Source organism: Medicago sativa, chromosome 5, assembly GCF_051527215.1.
Source record: "Medicago sativa cultivar Bolivia chromosome 5, Bolivia_mono, whole genome shotgun sequence".
In the NCBI taxonomy this organism is placed as follows: domain Eukaryota; kingdom Viridiplantae; phylum Streptophyta; class Magnoliopsida; order Fabales; family Fabaceae; genus Medicago; species Medicago sativa.
In genome coordinates, this window is record NC_140753.1 from 31,881,421 (window position 1) to 31,900,311 (window position 18,891).

General features: G+C 35.0%; 2 protein-coding genes across 2 annotated transcripts; both read right to left on the reverse strand.

Moving 5' to 3' along the window:
• Nucleotides 1-1,421: 1,421 nt before the first annotated feature.
• Nucleotides 1,422-5,041, reverse strand: LOC146921797 (uncharacterized). The gene is made up of 2 exons (XM_085715084.1): nt 3,185-5,041; nt 1,422-1,909 (listed from the first exon to the last, which is right to left on the reverse strand). Exon 1 carries the CDS (start codon nt 5,012-5,014, stop codon nt 3,206-3,208), a length of 1,809 nt encoding a protein of 602 aa, XP_085571210.1. The 5' UTR covers nt 5,015-5,041; the 3' UTR covers nt 1,422-1,909; nt 3,185-3,205.
• Nucleotides 5,042-6,360: 1,319 nt separating this feature from the next.
• LOC146921798 (uncharacterized) lies at nt 6,361-18,846 on the reverse strand. Its single transcript, XM_085710793.1, has 3 exons — nt 18,554-18,846; nt 18,344-18,407; nt 6,361-7,473 (listed from the first exon to the last, which is right to left on the reverse strand). Exon 3 carries the CDS (start codon nt 7,469-7,471, stop codon nt 7,019-7,021), a length of 453 nt encoding a protein of 150 aa, XP_085566919.1. The 5' UTR covers nt 7,472-7,473; nt 18,344-18,407; nt 18,554-18,846; the 3' UTR covers nt 6,361-7,018.
• Nucleotides 18,847-18,891: the final 45 nt, after the last annotated feature.

Sequence of the window (18,891 nt, forward strand, 5' to 3'; positions counted from 1 at the left end):
AAGTCATTCGTCAGATCATAAACATTTTACTAGTTATGACAAAAAAAAGTGCAATCAGTTGGATGTTCTTTGAAATAAACAACTGACACACACACACACACACACACACACACACACACACACACACACACACTCCCCTTACAAAAAAATAAAAAATAAAAAATAAATACATCTGGAACTACACTTAGATCTATTAGATTTGTCGCTAAAATATCAGTATCAAACCTAAAACGTCCGATGGATGGCCAGTATATGAAGGAAAGAAAAAAGCTGTTATATTTTTCATATGGTCGCATCTCCTCTTATGGATAGACTAATTTTGTTTCTACAATTCCTGATTTTTTATTTTTATTTTTTTATTCTTTTTTCATATTATAATTTTTTTCTAGGCTTAAATATGTCATTGGTCATTGCACTTTGACCATATTTTGGCATTAGTCCCTCCACTTTTTTGTTTGACATTGATCTCTGCACTTTGTAAAGAATTTGCAATTGGTCCTTCTGTCAAGTCCATGTTAAAAAATTATTCAACACTTTTTGATATTTGTCCCGACACTTTGATATTAGTCCCTGAAACTTTTTTCTTTTTCGTTTTTAAATCTTCCAATGATATTATTATGTTTTATTATTATTTTGTTCTTTATTTTTATTGAGAATAATTCTAAAAAAATAAAATAAAAAAATCCTTTTTAAGAAGGATTAAGCTCTAATTTGCATCGTCTTCTTTCTCTAATTGCGATGTCACTGACAAGTGAGCTATGTTCATGGAGACTATTGGAAAATTATTAAAATTGATGAAATAAGCTAATTAAAATTATATGTTATAAAATCATAAAATTAGTAACAAAATATTTAAATTTAATTATCATTAAGGAGAACAATTTTTTCATATATATTTACTTTTTAATGGCAGTTAATGTATATTTTAACATAAGATGGAAAATGAGGATAATTTAAGATTCTCTTAGAAGAGAAAAATGTAATTTACTCTGAAAATGATTTCCTAATAATAAATAACTTTTTAAATATTTAGAATGATAAAAAAAAAGAAACTTAAATTACAACATGACATCATTCTAAATTACAACATGACATCATTCTAAATTACAACATGATGTCTTCCGTTGCTAACGCTATTAGTTATGATTATGTTGAATGGTAATAGATATAGGTATATAGTACCTTTTTTTTCATTTTCCAACAATGGATCATTAAGTTTGATATTTATTAATATTGTTCTAATGGCGGATAAAAATTTATGAATCATAGTAAAACACATTTCACTTTGGTCGTAAAACAATTGTCGAAGTCAAATTATGTTGTTGGAAACGCTAGCGTGACATTTGAGCAAATTAACTAGCCATACGTAGGATTCTTAGAAGAATAACAAAGAATCAAACAAAAAAAAAACTGAAATGTGATTGATAGTTCATAAATTGAACCAATTCAATTTGGTTGAGTAGATATAATTCATGAATCATTTGTGACAGCTTTGTTTTATTCATGAACCGACAAAATTGCGAAGGCAGCTATTGGAAAAACCAGAAAAGTAGGATAGTAGTAGCCTACCCGTAAACGGAACACTTGACCTGAAAATGGGCTAATGAAACCAGAGTTTGAGAAATACTCACATCAGCAACATACACTAAAGACTATATTCCCACTAGCTACCAGAAACAATACTAGCTGCGAGAACCCAAACATAACACCAGAACCGCAAAAGAATCCCCACCAAAAGCGCAGACTCGAATCAAAACCAAAACTGCTGCACCAGAAAAGAACAATCAGAACCATAAAACTTTCCCCAGCCGCACCGCAGAGTTGTCATTGAAGCACCGAAAGAAAACACCCAAAAACATCCCTTCCAAAACGAAGGAAGATGCTAAAAGCCGCAAACACAAGAAACAATCTGCTAAAAACATATCAAAATCAATTTTGAATTTGTTTTAAAATTTGATAAAGAGAAGAAGAATAAGATGTATATGTCAATACTAAAGGACTCCCATTCTAGAATAAAGATTGTATAAAGCTTTATCAATTTCCACTTTGGTATAGTTTCATTTTCACAGTAAATGAAGCAAAAATTGTCCCTTAGCAATCTTTCAACTTCGTCATCTTAAATATACAGTTAGTGGTGTGTGAGCTTCTAACATCGTTCACTCAACACATCAATTTCTTTGAGCGAAACAAAAGGAATTAAAATCACAACAATTGATATCAAGTAACACTGTATTCAAAAGATTATATATACAACCAGTGTTTGAGAGAAGCATGTGTTGATAGTAGAGATACAGTCGAAAAACTTTTATAGATTGATTTTGGGTAATACTTGAACCATGCTATTGTTAATGAAAAATTGATATTTCTATATGGTAAAGATAAAAAAACTTGTATAATATGCTCTTGCGGAAGGGTCATCGTGTAAAATTTGCACAGGAGGTTGTACATATTGTCTAGTTTTTATCGATTGAATACTCATGCCTGCTAGTTTTATAGGAGATACTGTTTTTCACACAAGTTGAAATCTATTATATACCTCAACATTTTTAAAAGATCCCTGACATAAGTTTTTCTATGCATAAACACCTAAAAACATATAAATGTCTCATTTGAAACTACCAAACAGCACCAAACAACAGCCCAATTGATCGAAACTACATCACTACACCAGGAGAGAATCATACAGTGAAGAAAAAAGACCAAGAAAGGCTCACGGAACAGACATTAAAACAAAGAAAACTTGACAGAAATGAAAAATCAGAGAATCAATATGTAAGGTCAACGAAAGATGTCAAATGAAAAACTAACACGAGGTTTCTAAAGAAAACACAGCCAGATGACCTCAGGATATTGTTTCGATTAAATAATACATCATGGATGCAGTGTAAAAGCTCACAAAACTGACATCAAAACAAACAAAACTTGACAGCGGCTCACAAAAACACGCCATTGCAGCCTATGGCGCCACCATGGTGGACACCGACATTCCTTCACAAATTGCCTATGGCTGTTGTTAAAAATCCGCCATTCCACCAAGGCGCCACCATTTAACAACTATAATATTACAGTGTACATTATATAAAAATATTAAACTCATACTTAGAGAATTATCATGTATAGACTAATGAGTAAATGCTCATTTGTAAGTTGACATTTTAAAAAAGTAGAAAATTAAGAAACTTACAGAGTTCAAACTTTCAGCAAACTAGTAAAGAAGATATCCATGCTCTCTTAGTTGCGTGCAGTTCTCTACCACATGTTTCACTCCCTCTTCTGTGACATTATCACAAAGTTCAAGTAATAGTTGCAAAAGCCCACAACAATTCTTTGAGATCACATAGAGTGTTTTATCATTAACCTTTGTATTTGACAAGTTCAACACCTCCAAGTTGGGAACTACAAAGTTCATTCCATGTAGCTTCACTTTTTTACAATAGGACAAGTTCAAATGCCTAATCTTACAACATATCCTTAAAACTTGACAAATACCTTCAGATAAGAGATTGCAACGATTTAAATCAAGCAGCTGCAAATTGGGGAAATTGGAAGCAAACATTACGATGCCTTCATCGCTTAACCAATGATTTTTTCCCAAATAGAGAGACTTTAATTGAGGGTATACACCAAACTCCACCAATGAATCAGAATTCTCTACACTCATATTCTTCCCAATTCCTTCCATTTTGATCTCACTAAGTAGAGGACAGTTCTTTGTGAGTGCATACAAAGCTAATTTTGTGAGCTTAAGACAACAACTAAGGTTTATGGATATCAAATCACCAAGAAATGAAGACAACTGGACAACATGTTGATCATTCAGAAACGGAAGTTCAAGATCCAAATGGTTGAAGCCTTGACACTTGGATAGTAAACAAAAGATTCCTGCATAACTATGGCGGCCGAAACAATGTCGGAGGGTAAACCTCGTCAAAGGAAGACCTTCCCTTGCAATAGCGTAGAGCAAGTTATTGGAGATATTCATAAATTGCAAATCAAGACAAGTCAAACCCTTCAAACTCACCAATGAGTCAATAAAATGTGAAGTAGGAATGGATATTTCGTGTTTCATATTGAGAGGGGAAAACGAAAAAGACTTTAATGTTGGTCTCGCACAAAGAGCAGAACCAATTCCTGCATTAGTTGTTCTATCATCACAACTAAACATGATGACCTCTTCGAGAAGCTTACAGTTGTTGAACAAGTGGAAAAGGGATTGGTTGCTTATGAGAAATCTAGAAAGATTAACCTTGCGGAGTCTGGAAAGTGCAAGTGATAGAGCTTCAACCCCATCATAATAGCTATCATTATATTCACCGCGGTAACCACTGGGGTAAATGTAGCAACATCTGGAGTAACTAATGTCAAGTTCTTCGAGCAATGGAAAACATTCTGCAATAAGAATCAGGTCACTACTTTTGAAATTAGCAATATGGGAACAAGTGAGAGAGGTTAATGTTGTAATCTTTTGGGAGAAAGCTCGTAACCCATTTGCGGGAACAGTGCGTTGGTTGGAGAGATTGAGTGATGTGATCTTCAATGATGGGAAACGAGAGATTTTGCGGAGAAGAGCGTCGAGGTCACCATGGAAGCGTGTGAGGTTGAGGGAATTAAGGTTTGTGAATCTTTCAAAGAGGCGACAAAGGAAAGGGCGTGTTGGATTGAGGATAGTGAGTGAGAATCGGATCCGGTTGATGATAGAGAGGAGTTGCTTGGAGACAAGAGAGAGAGAATTCAAGTAGCGACAGATATTGCGGTTGTTGGGGTCATCGTCGTTGAAGATATCTTTGGGTATATCTGAATATGTTGATGAAATGGATAGTCGTGAAGATTTGTAAACAGAAGTTCCCTTCCCCTTCCTTTTGATTCTTTCAGAAGAATTGAGAGGATAAAAGTAGTGACGATCATTATTTTCGTTGTCGTTGAATATAAATTTGAAGATACATTCCCAACACTCATCAGGTAAATATGAATTTGTCGTCGTTGATGATTGGATAGAAGTTCTCTTCCTTTTCATTGTGTTGCAGGTGGTGGTGAATCTTCAGTGAAAATAATGTTTGTCCCACTGGCATTATGTATAAGAAAAGGCCATGAGAAAAACAAAAACACTCAACAAGAATCACAACAACTAATAAAACCATAATAATAATTGCTTCAAAAAAATTCAAGAAACTTGGGAACATTTCAATTCACAAATCTTCGTACAAAATTGAAATCAACAGCAAAACTAGCACATGATTAAATCTATAAACAAAATCACAAACATTCATGATCATTTTTCCTTCATAATAATAAGTAAAAATGATCTATGAAGCACGGACACCCCTCGGATTAGACGAGTCCCGGTGTCGGACATATGTCGTGTCCGACACCGACACAACACCGACACCGACACCGACACTTGTAATTACACTGAATTATGTGATTTTTTCAAATTATTAGCTGTGTCGGCGGCGTGTCAGTGTCCGTGTCGTGTCCCATGTCCGTATCCATGCTTCATATAGAAAATGATTCCTCTTCAGAATTAATTAAAAGCTACAAAATATGAAGAGCTAAATTAATCAAAATTCAGAATTAACACTACTTATAAATTATAATAAATAATTAAAAAAAACCTGATAATAACACTACCGAATCAAGTTGAGCTTATCTTCTAAGGGTTTTAAGGAGATGTGAAAATTGTAGAAACGATGAACATGAACATGAAGACACGAGTGTGATATGATAACATTGATTTAGGGTTTTACGGAAAAAAGAAGACGATGAGTTGTTTTATGTTTCCAGCGCTTTTCCTATATGCATACATCCTTGCGTGTTAAAATGACCATCAAATGGCCACCATGTTTCGAAAATTGCTGTTGCCACAAGACTAAAACACAATAGTAAAAGACCAAAATGTGCTTCGGTAGTTAACTATCGCTGGTTTCAATATCCTCGGCAGACGGCAGTTAGCTGCCGTCGGTTTCCTATGATGCGTCTGATACCTCTGCATTGACAGAAGCTTCATTTTCTGGACACATGTGTTCAAATGCCCACCATGTTTCGAAAATTGTTGTTGACACATTAAAAAGGCTAAAACACACCAGTAAAAGATCAAAATTCCCCTCGGTAGTTAACTACCGTCGGTTTCAATATCCTCGGCAGTTAACTGCTGCCGGTTTCCTATTTCATCGACAGTTAACTGCTCATGCGTCCTGATGCCTTTGCATTGGCAGAAGCTTCATTTTTTAGACATGTTATGTGTTTTAAACACATAACACAACTTGTTCGAATATTTTCACATCAGCAGCAATAATAAGTTATCAACATTTGATTCAAAATAAACGCAAATCACCACGATGAAATAAAAATGTACCAACATCAGTTAAAATACAAAATGGCAACCAAATACGAACAAAAGTCATCAATGTCTGAAAATGAAACTAACAAAGCCTAAAACGAACAAGTCATAAAACTTACAACATAACACTACTACTGGTCCTGTTCATGCTCTTGTTGCTTCCTCCGAGCTCGCCTCCTGGTCAATATCAATGCTATTTGCTCTCTAACATGGCGCAAGGCCGCATACAATTTCTCAGGGCTCATCGCCTCCTAACCCAAGTGCTCATCAACATTGGAAACAGCGCCAGTAACCATATCATAGATATCAGGCAAGCCTCTCGCCTGGTGCTGCTCCTACTAGTGTGCAATGATTTGCTCTTCATTTGCTGGCCTCGGAGGAGATCCCGGAATAGGTTGCAAAATCTGAGGGTGAGACACCCTAGTGTACCATATCACATAGCCATCCTCCATCGACCATGGCGTTTCTCCTGCCAGATTACCCCAACCATTTTGCTTAATGGTGTGAGTACGAAAGTCGATGAAAGCCTGCACAATATCAGTCTCTCCCGAGGCATTTTAAATTTAAATTTCACGCGCCAATTTAAAAAAAAAAACAAAATATAATATGTTGATATAATCTTTAATAAGTACTGCATATAATAATTTAAGACTGTTAAAAATAACACTTACATTATTTGAATTATAATGCAACATGCTTGGCATAAGAGTACAACAAAGTTGTATCGAGAGGTCCTCCAGAAAAGGAAGGTTGATCAAGTAATATCTGTATGGCTGTCAAAGCTGCAATGTCATCTGCATCTAATGTAAGCACAACATCATCCTTGCCCTGCTGAACATCGCCACCATCAAGAATATGCTGGTCGTCATAACCGCCATTAGTGACATCGTGTATCTGATCCTGATAATTCAGGTACTGTGTCGGGTCAACCACCTGTGACTGTGTAGGCTGTGTAGCCTGAGAACTCTCTGCACCATCCCATATCCGACCACCATCCCATATCCGACCTTTACCTCTTCCCCTCTCTGGGATATGTGCGTTTTGCCTTGCCCACCTGGCGCTATTAGTCATAGCAAGTCTACCAGATATCATCCTAGATGGGTCAATCTGCTGCCCCTGCTTCGGATCAGACATATCTACACATAATTTAAAAAAATTAACATCATTGAACAAAGAAAATTAGCATAAAATATAAACACCATTTGTAACACAATCTAAACAATATTCACAACATAATATAAATACCATTCAAAACCACATTGAACTTTAACATAATCTAAACATCATTCCCATCAACTACAATTATCTATAACTACATAAACTAAGTAAATAATCAATGCAATTTTCATTTGGGCATTTTGTCAAACACTTTGTGTGCAAAGTATCAAACATATTCTCATAGTGTTAATTTGACACTATTCAAAACCACATTGTATTTAAAAATCATTCAAACAACATTCACAACAACTACATTCATCAATAACATCATAATCTATACATGCATTCGAACAAAAGTTCAATTTCAACATCAACTCTAACCACATGCAAACTACCAAAATTTTCAAAAAAAAAAAAAAACTACACAAACTAACATTATGATTACAAATGAGTAAAACTACTTACTTGTGATAAAGTAGAGATGATTTAGTTGATTTTTGTCCAAAATTGAATTGGAGAGAATTTTGAGAAGTTTCGGAGAAAAGATGCAATGGGAAAACTGATGCTTCTGTTTCTGCATATGTGCAGGATCGAATCGGCAGTTAATTGCCGATGAAACCGACGACAACTAACTGTCGAGGAAAACTTTAGTAGTTAACTACCGATAGTCTAAACCGGCAACAATTAACTACTGAGGGGGTATTTGCGTATTTGATTGATGTTTTTCAGCCTAAACACAAGTGGGAACAACAATTTTCCCATGAAATCCTACTTAGGGCCTAAAACTTATAAACATGAAATCCTAAAGCTTCTCTCCCTTTAGTCATCTGCATAAAGGTAGGGAGGTACAAGATAAAAGATATAAGGAGTTGAATCCCCAGAATCAGAGGAAGGTTCTGATTCAAACACTGACGGATCATCAAATACTGAAGGAGGCAAGGCCAATCCCGGAGCATAAACATCAACAGTCCATTTAGCCAACACAAGCTATCTTATGGGTTTTCGTAGAGACCCTATGAGCTCTGGAGGCTAGCTTCTCAGCTCTAGAAGGCTTAGTATGTGGTGCAGGACCAAAAGCTTCAACATTTGCTTTGTTTGAAGAACCTCCTTAAACAACAAACTTAAATTACAACATGACATCATTCTAAATTTACTTGTTTAACGGCTAACCTCATGACATATTATTTAATTTGTTTTTCCCTTTTCGTATTATTATGTTTGCCTACCTGTCATACAACTCACCACTATCAAATTGCATAAATAATGGTGATTCACCATTATTGAAGAATCCATATTTGTGAATGTCAGAGAAATGTATGATAAATTAAAGCTTAATCGTTCTTTAAAAATGATTTTTTTGGGGAATTTTTTTAGAATTATTCTCGATAAAAATAATGAACAAAACAGTAATAAACATAATAATATCATTGGAAGATATTAAAATAAATAAATAAAAGGTTTAGGGACCAATACCAAAGTGCAGGGACCAATATTAAAAAGTGGCCAAGTGCAGGGACTAATACAAAAATTTAGGAATATTCAATTCTGGTTTTATTGTCTTTTAGTGTGCCATGTGGCGTGTAATAATTGGTCCACGTGGCACACCGTTTGTTTTACCTTTTTTTTACATGAACTTAATAGAAGGACCAATTGAATTTTTTTGACAAAGCGCAGAGATCAATGCCAAACAAAAAAAAGTGTAGAGATTAATGCCAAAATATGATCAAAGTGCAGGGGCCAATAACATATTTAAGCCTTTATTCTATAATAATATTTTCTTTTCTTACTAATAATTAATATTAATTACAAGTAAGAATATGAATATAATAAGAATTCTATTATATATATTAGCGAACATAGAATATATTTATTAATAAATATATTCTATATTTTGAATTGGTTAGTCAATTTAAAGATTCCTCCTAAGAATGATATTTCTTAAAAGTAGATGCTAGTACTTTTTTTTTGTCCGAATCCCGAACCTTGCATATATTATACATTGTCCTTACCAACTGAGCTAAGCTTACGGTGACAGTAGATGCTAGTACTTATGTCAATTGCAAATATCTAGTTATTTTCAACATTTTCTTAATAATAAAAGGAGGCGCTCTCCCTCTCCCTCTCCGTCTTCCTCTTCTTCTCAAGAGCAAAGCAAATTGCAATAGTAATACATAATCTGTGAGGAGGAAAATGACGACTGAAACTATGAATAATCTAAAACACAACATGCTTCAGTTCACTTATCTTAAGTTGATGAAAGAAGAATGGCCAAAAAAACTTTTGAACTCTAATGTTCCATATTGAAGACCATTCCCCTCTACACCTGAAATTACTTCCTTTCTTTACTCATTCCTTCCTCCAACCTTGCGTGTTTTTCATCAAATGTTCCATAGATTAAATAGAATCTGTGGCTTATCTTGGTTGATATTTAGTGTTCACTAAACTTGTGCACTGAGTCGAATATCCAGTTTTTTTTTTTTTTGTGGTGAGGGTTCGAACCCAGACCTTGTATATATTATGCATTGTCTCTACCAACTGAGCTAAGCTCACGAGGATAGTCGAATATCTAGGAATATATGAAAAATTTGTGAATTAAAGTTATTAACTAAAATTAGAAACGAAAAATGTATAGAGTTTGGTTGCTATACTTGCTTCAGCACATCATATCATTTTAATTCATGCCCCTAGCTCCCTACATTTATTTTTGATATAGTATTTTTTTTACTTTTTCTTTGATAATGTTTTTTCCGTTTCCAAATTGGATGTCGTGGATGTACTTATTGATGGTAAACTCACACATTTGTAGATTACTATTAGCATAAACTAGCCACATGCCGCCTTCTATAACTCACAACGTTGAGGACCAAAGCAAAACCCAATTCCCATGCTTCTAACAATCACACAATGACAATAAAGTTGATGAACATATCCATAAACCATAAGACAAAAGCACCAAAAACTAATGTCTACCATAAACCTCATCAAATACCAATTGAACAAATAACACTTTAAGCAAAAACTTGTCTAAGTCTTCAGACCAAATACACCAAACAAAATAAGGGTACCAACCCCAAGCATACAGAGGCTGAAAATCAACGATGGCAGGGTGATGTAAGTGCTTCATAATCAATAGTAAAGATACTTTAACAAGCCAAATCTTGTTATAAATCCAAATCAGCCTCACAATTTTACTTGTTCCTTTCACAAATACATTGCAAGCTTAGAAGATCCTCCAAGCAAAACAAACCAAATCCAACCATATTGAGTAGATCAACCAATCCTTGGTTTTACAATACATATATGGTTGGCTTTACATGAACATCAAATGGTTTTTCAATTGCAGTAAAGATGCATAATTCAATATGAGGCAAATAGAACGTGAATAACCAAAAACATTGCTAGGTAGATGTCAAGATGCACCCCATGATTCCAAAGTTCCAATAGTAAAATATGAATCACACAAATCCAAATCAGGAGAAAACAAATCTCAACACGAGAAAACCATCCCAAAACACTATAATTAGTCATATCAATTATTATGAAAAGGAAAAAATGATTCTATTATTGTAAATGATCAATGATTACAACACTATATATAGCAAAACTGCACGTGCATCATAACATGTTATGGCCATGCAGAAGCTTATAGTAGAGAATAAAACCCTAAAATCTATTACTTGGAGCTCAAGTAATCTTATTGTGACTATTATGTAATAGCCTCCCACAAGTTAGAGGTTGATACAAATCAAGCAACCCTAACTTGGATAAAAGAGTGCTAAAAGGTTGAGGAAGCAATGACTTGGTGAAAAAATCAGCAAGTTGATCTTGGGAGGAAACTGGTAAAAGCTTCATGATGCCAGCTTGAAGTTTCTCCCTAACCAAATGACAATCAATCTCCAAATGTTTTGTACGTTCATGAAACACTGGATTGGCAGCTATATGAAGCGCACTTTGATTATCACAAAACAAGACAGGAAGCTTAGAACTTGCAATATTGAGATCCTTAAGCAAGTAAAGAAGTCATTGCAACTCACAAGTGGCTGAAGCTAGAGCTCTGTACTCAGCTTCAGAAGAGGACCTGGAAACAGTGGTCTGCTTCTTTGTTCTCCATGAAATTAAAGAGTTGCCTATAAAGAAGCATTGGCCAGAAATTGAGCGCCTGCTATCAACACATCCAGCCCAATCTGCATCAGAAAATCCCTGCAAATGAAGAGAGGAGTTTCTGGGGAAGAACAATCCTTTGCCTGGGCAGCCTTTGAGATATTTGAGAACTCTTAGGGCAGCATTGTGATGTGTTTGAGTTGGTTTAGATAGGAACTGGCTCAATTGTTGAGTGATAAAAGTAATATCTGGCCTGGTAGAATTGAGATAAAGCAGCCTACCAATCAGTCTTCTATAAGAAGATATATCTTCATATGGTGGAGATGAATCATGATGCAGTTTAATAGAGGCATCAGAGGGAGTAGAAACAGGCTTAGAGCTGAGAGTGCCTGAATCTGACAGCAGGTCTAAGCAATATTTTCTTTGACATAATGAAATGCCATGCTTAGAGTGAGCCACTTCAAGACCAAGAAAATACTTCAATTTTCCCAAATCCTTGATCTTGAAAGATGCATGCAGAATGGATTTAATATGTTGGAACTCAGAGAGTGAATTGCCTGCCAATATTATGTCATCCACATAAACCAGAAGTATAGTAAAAGAAGATTCAGTATGTTTGGTAAACAAAGAGTGATCTGCAGAAGCCTGAACATAGTTTTGTTGAATGAGTATGGAAGTTAACTTCTCATACCACTTCCTACTGGCCTGTTTTAAACCATACAAAGACTTATGAAGTTTGCAGACTTGATTAGGTTTTGTGGAAGTGACACCAGGAGGAAGCAACATGTAAACATCTTCTTGCAATTCACCATGAAGGAAGGCATTGTTAACATCCAACTGATGAAGATTCCAATTATGTATAGAGGCCAAAGCAATGACAAGTCTGATGGTAGTCATCTTAGCAACATGAGAGTATGTGTCAAAGTAGTCAAGGCCTTCAATTTGAGTATAGCCCTTAGCAACCAATCTGGCCTTGTACCTCTCTACTGAACCATCAGCATTATATTTGATTTTATAAATCCATCTGCAGCCTATAGGTTTGATGTGGTCTGGTAAATCAACAATCTTCCATGTACCAGTTTGTTCAAGAGCTGACAGCTCAACTTGCATAGCTTTATTCCAGCATTCAAATTTGCTTGCCTCAGCATAGTTTTTGGGTTCATTTTGAGAGTGTAAAGACATAACAAAATGAGAATGTGTGTTAGACAAATGTTGATGAGAAACATAATTGGAAATAGGATAAGAGACTGTATGTGAATTATGACAAACATAATCTTGAAGATAAAGTGGAGCAGTTCTATTTCTGGTGGATTTCCTAGGTGAAGGAGGAACATCAGGAGAAGAATGAGGGGGTGAAGGAAGTGGTAAATTATCATTGGTAGGTATTTGAATATCAGGTGAAGATGATGGTGATGAGTTGTAATCATCATCATCAATGATAGGAGTAAAAGGTGGAGTATCAACAGGTTCAGAAACAACAGGCTGAACATGTGAAAAATACTCCCATTGAGTGGTGACAGATTCACTATTACTTGGATAAGGCAAGAAAAATTCATGAAAAACAACATGCCTAGAGATAAAAATTTCTCTGGAATGAATGTCAAGGAGAATGAAACCTTTATAGCCTGACTTGTAACCCAAGAAAACTGTCTTCCTGGCTCTAGGTTGGAGTTTGGTTCTATGGGATTGAAGAGAAGATGCATGACATAAACAACCAAACACTTTGAATGTATCAATATCAGGAAGTTTATTGTAAAGGATATAATATGGAGACTGACCCTGAAGTAAAGGAGTAGGAATCCTATTTATGATAAAAACTGCATGTAAAAGGGCATAAGACCAGTAGGATGCAGGAAGCTTAGATTGATACAATAGGGCTCTCCCAACATTCAAAATGTGTTGGTGTTTTCTTTCAACTCTCCCATTTTGTTGGGGAGTTTCAACACAAGATTTTTGGTGTAAAATACCAAGAGATTCATAATAGGATGACATGAGAAACTCTGGACCATTGTCAGACCTTATGCATTTAGGAGTGACATTAAACTGAGTTTGAACCATTTTGATAAAAGTTTGAACATGATGAGAGGCCTCAGATTTTGTTTTAAGTAAGATGATCCACAAAAATCTATTGTGATCATCAACAATTGTGAGGAAATATTTATGGCCATGCACAGAAGGTGTAGAAAGAGGACCCCAAATATCAAGATGTAAAAGTTCAAAATTAGAAGTAGCATGTGAAGTACTAATGGAAAAAGGCAAATGTTTTTGTTTGGCAAAGTGGCAAACATCACAAACAGAATTCTTATTATCAGAAATAACATTTGAGTACAATGAGGACATCATATTCATTCTCTGAGAAGAGAGATGGCCCAGTCTAAAATGCCAAATGGCTTTATTGGGAATGATACTTGAATTACAAGAAACTGAAGTATTACAAACATTTGAAACTAAAGTGATTGACTCTTTATTAGGGAACACTGAAGAAGCATGAAACTTGTATAGCCCATCATGTTGATTAGCCAAACCAATCATCTTCAGGGATGTTGAGTCCTGTATGATGCATTGATTAGGCAGAAACTTGAAAATACAAGAGAGAGACTCACAAACTTTATGCACAGACATAAGATTCAATTTGAATGAAGATGAATATAACACATTATGAAGGTAAAATTGGGGACTAAAATTGATAGTACCAGCATGCGTGACTGTAACAACTGAACCATTAGGCAAAGTGACACTAGCAGGTAAAATAGCATGATATGAAGAAAACAAATTCAAATCACAACAAATGTGTTCATTAGCTCCAGAATCAACTAACCAATATGAATTTGATAGAGAAGAGCAAGTAGTGGAATTAATTATACCTGCAGAAGTAGGAGACAAAGAAGAGGGAATGGTGTAACTGGAAGAAACTTGAGCTGCAGCAACATGATTGGTAACAGAACCAGAGGAAGCTGAACTTGAAGCTGAAGGAATCAAATTTGCTTGCTGCAATAAAGCTACAAGTTGTTCCATCTTGTCTTGAGACAAACCAGGTACACCAGATGAATTATTGACCTCAGAAACATCACTAGAAGAGGCATTGGCCTGTGAATTTTGCTTATTCACATTGGGAAATCCATGCTTCTGATAACAGTAATCAACTGTATGATTGGTTTTGTTGCAGAAAGTACAATGTCTAGTGGGCTTATTATTGTAACCACCTTTACCACGCCCCTGAGACTTTCTAGCATCAAAAGCATTGACTGAAACACTGCTATCTTCAAAAGTTGCTATAGCAGGAACAGAAGCATTATTGCTCTCTTCTTGAATAACCAATGAAAACACTTTGTTCAAAGTGGGAAGAGGATCCATCAATAAAACTTGAGTCTTAACCACTGAAAATTGTTCATTAAGACCAGTAAGAAACTGAATGATTTGGTCTTCAACTCTGTAGGTTTTTGGCACCCTCACTGCATCACACTTGCATGGAAAAGGACAATGGCAATTAGGAAGAGGCCTATGTGAATGCAACTCCTCCCACAGAGCTTTCATCTCTGTGAAATAATTCAAGACAGATTTGTTACCCTGCTTGAGTGTGTGCAGAGAGGATCTCAATTGAGCAATGCGAATTCTATCAACTTTGGAGAAACGCTCTTTCAAATCTTCCCAAACCTCAAAAGCATTGTCATGAAAGACAAGTGTTTGTGCAATTGAGTCTGAAACCGAGTTTATAAGCCATGAATGAACAAGGTGATTACAACGTTCCCATGCATTGCGGTTCAGATCATTTTGATCAGGTTCAGATAAGGTTCCATTGATGAAAGAAAGCTTGTTCTTAGCTCCTAAAGCACGTTGCATAGAACGACTCCATGAAAGGTAGTTAGAACCATTGAACTTTGGTAAAACAACAACAGAATTTGGTCCTTCGCTTGGATGAACAAAATAAGCAGATTCAGAATCAGATTGTTGTTGCTGATTGCGATTGCGAACCATAGTGAAACAGAGTGATAGAAGATTGAACGAAAAAGGAAGAAGATGAAGATGCTTCAATGGCGAAACAACGAATCAAGAAAACAGAGTGAAATCAACTCAATGGGGAAGAAGAACAAGAAGCTTCTTCACAAAAAAAAAACAACAACAATTAGCAAGAATCAACAAGAATCGTTGCAATTGAAGCAACGAAAATGGCGGAAAATCAGAGGAAGAAGATGAAGATTCAACGAAACTTCATCTACAAGGCACAACGAAAACGGTTACGAGGATCGTAACAAACTTTCCCTTGAGGGAAAATCTGATACCATATTATGAAAAGGAAAAAATGATTCTATTATTGTAAATGATCAATGATTACAACACTATATATAGCAAAACTGCACGTGCATCATAACATGCTATGGCCATGCAGAAGCTTATAGTAGAGAATAAAACCCTAAAATCTATTACTTGGAGCTCAAGTAATCTTATTGTGACTATTATGTAATATCAATCAATTCCAAAATCAAGGTCCACTCACCTTGTTTGTTGCTTTTCTCATTTTTCTCTTCTCCACCTTTATTAGTAATACCACACACTATAATTTTAGGGCAAAAGGAAACCTAACTGAAAATCAATTTGTAAGGTAGGTTGATAGAAGGCTAAAATATGGTTTTGGTCCCTGCAAATATGTCTCGTTTTGGTTTTAGTCCCTGTAAAAAAAATTTGTGGTTTTTGGTCCCTGCAAATATGCATCATTTTGGTTTTGGTCCCTGACCCCACTTTTGTGATGATTTGCACACGTGGCACATGATGACTGAACCCATTTTATATAAAAATAGTCCCTGCAAAATATTTTGATTTTTAAAAAGGTCCCTGCAAAATATTTTGTTTTTGGAATTAGTCCCTGCATGGACTATTTTCAAAAACAAAATATTTTGCAGGGACCAAAAACTACAAAAAAAAAAATTACAAGGACGAAACCAAAACGAGGCATATTTGCAGGGACTAAAACCATATTTTAGCCGTTGATAGAATTAGTGAATTGATTATACACATCACCATATACAATTCAAACATTCAAGAATTAAACCACTAATAGTATTTCAAGAATTAAGAGCTGGCTATAGTTGTTATTTTATTTTCACCATCATAAAAAATAATCATTGCCAAAGAATGCTTCAAATCTTTTGGCTCTTCCATCTCTTTTAATTCGTTAATATATATATGTCACAAAGATAAGTTAAATAGTAGTTAAAAAAGTATTCTAGTTGTATACACTATGACAAAGAAATTAACAATGAGATGCATAATTACATCCATATGTTTTTTGAATGTTGTGATAGTTAGTTTCATAGGATCCGACTCATAATAATTCATTGATGGAGCTTCTTGAACAATTGAATTAGATGTACCCTCTTCTGGATCCACCAACTTGTTGATAGTTATGATCTGCTTCATCTGCCAACAAGGGGAGCTACTTTGACCTGGGACAATAAAAGAAGTGGAAGGAGACACACTAAAAGAAGCCTGAATCTTGCTATTTGCAACCAGTATGTTGGATCCACAAACCACCGACATCAGTTCATTGGTGAAATCCATTGAAATATACTCACATGTATAATGAAATCCTAAGATAATAAAATATCAGAGTGAGAGAGAAAGAGAGATAGATCAAAATTGAAGTTGTCCGTAAGCAACAAACACAAGTATTTATAGCCCAAAAATCAAAGTTAATGTTATGCATAAGCATCAATATTTAATAGGGATAGACTTACTAGTAAAAGTGTACCCCTATTAAATATTGATGTTTATGCACAATATTAACTTTGATTTTTGGGCTATAAATACTTGTGTTTGCTGCTTATATACATCCCCAATTCTGATCTATCTCTCTTCCTCTCACACTCTGATATTTTATTATCTTAGGATTTGATTATTCCTGTGAGTATATTTCAATGGATTTCATCAATGAACTGATGTTGATGGTTTATAGATCCAACAAGCTGGTTGCAAATAGCTCGATTCAAGCTTCTTTTAGTGTGTCTCCTTTCACTTCTTCTCTTGTCTCAGGTGAAAGTATCCCCCCTTGTTGGCAGATGAAGCAGATCATAACTATCAGCAAGTTGGTGGTACCAGAAGAGGGTACATCTAATTCAGTTGTTCAACAAGCTCCACCAATAAATTATTATGAGTCAGATCTCATGAAATCAACTATCACAACATTAAAAAAAAACTGATGGATGTAAGTATGCATCTCATTGTTAATTTCTTTGTCATAGTGTATACAACTAGAATACTTTTTTTAACTAATATTTAACTTATCTTTGTGACAGATATATATTAACGAATTAAAAGAGTTGGAAGAGCCAAAGGATTTGAACCATTCTTTGGCAATGTTTATTTTTTATGATGGTGAAAATAAAGTAAAAACTATAGCCAACTTTTAATTCTTGAAATTCTCTTAGTGATTCAATTCTTGAATGTTTGAACTGTATATGGTGCTATGTATAATCAATTCACTAATTCTAACAACCTACATTAGAAATTGTTTTTCAGTTATGTTTCCTTTTGTCCTAAAATTATACTGTGTGGTATGACTTATATAGGTGGAGAAGAGCAGAATTATTGGACCTTTCTCATTAATTTTTTATGAAATTATATGTTGGATGTTTGATGATCGTAGTTAGTGTTTGTTGATGATGATGAAAGATAAACTATATATCAAAATTTGATAGGATTGTACAAAACAAACATAGATATTCTATATTAAGGGATTAAAAAATAATCTACCTCCAATATCGGACCATTGCAAGTTATTGTTGTCGTCCGTTGCGAAGTAAAGCTCTTCAAAACCCTAAATAAATTTCACCCAAGAATCACATAAATTAAATTTGATTACTTTGTTTGTTAGAAGATCTAAAAGCTAGGCAAATAGTAAATCTATAAAAATGAATACCGAGAAACATGCTAGAAATATTAAATCAGGAAGGGTCTCTTAACCTTTATTATTAAAAGTCGTTGGTTCGGCCAAAATAGCTCCACTACGCCCAATTGTGTCGGTGCGATGCAAAGTGGAAAGAGGTCGATGGAGACGATTTGGAATGTTGTTGTGTGGTGTCAACTCAGGCGAAACGGCAACTACAACCTTCCCGTTCAAAAAAGGAGAAGAAAAAAGAGAGAGGAATATGAGACGAATAAAAGAAGCAGAGATAGGATCGATAGAAGATATTATGCAAATAGAGAAATAATGGATGAGATAAAGATCGACAAAAGAAAGGATGCAAAGTGAAAGAAGAGAACAATGAATGGAGAAAGATGAAGAATGAAGATGTGTTGCG

Coding starts and splice junctions, on each gene's coding strand:
- LOC146921797 (XM_085715084.1), bottom strand. CDS start 5,014: ATGAAAAGGAAGAGAACTTCTATCCAATCATCAACGACGACAAATTCA.
- LOC146921798 (XM_085710793.1), bottom strand. CDS start 7,471: ATGTCTGATCCGAAGCAGGGGCAGCAGATTGACCCATCTAGGATGATA.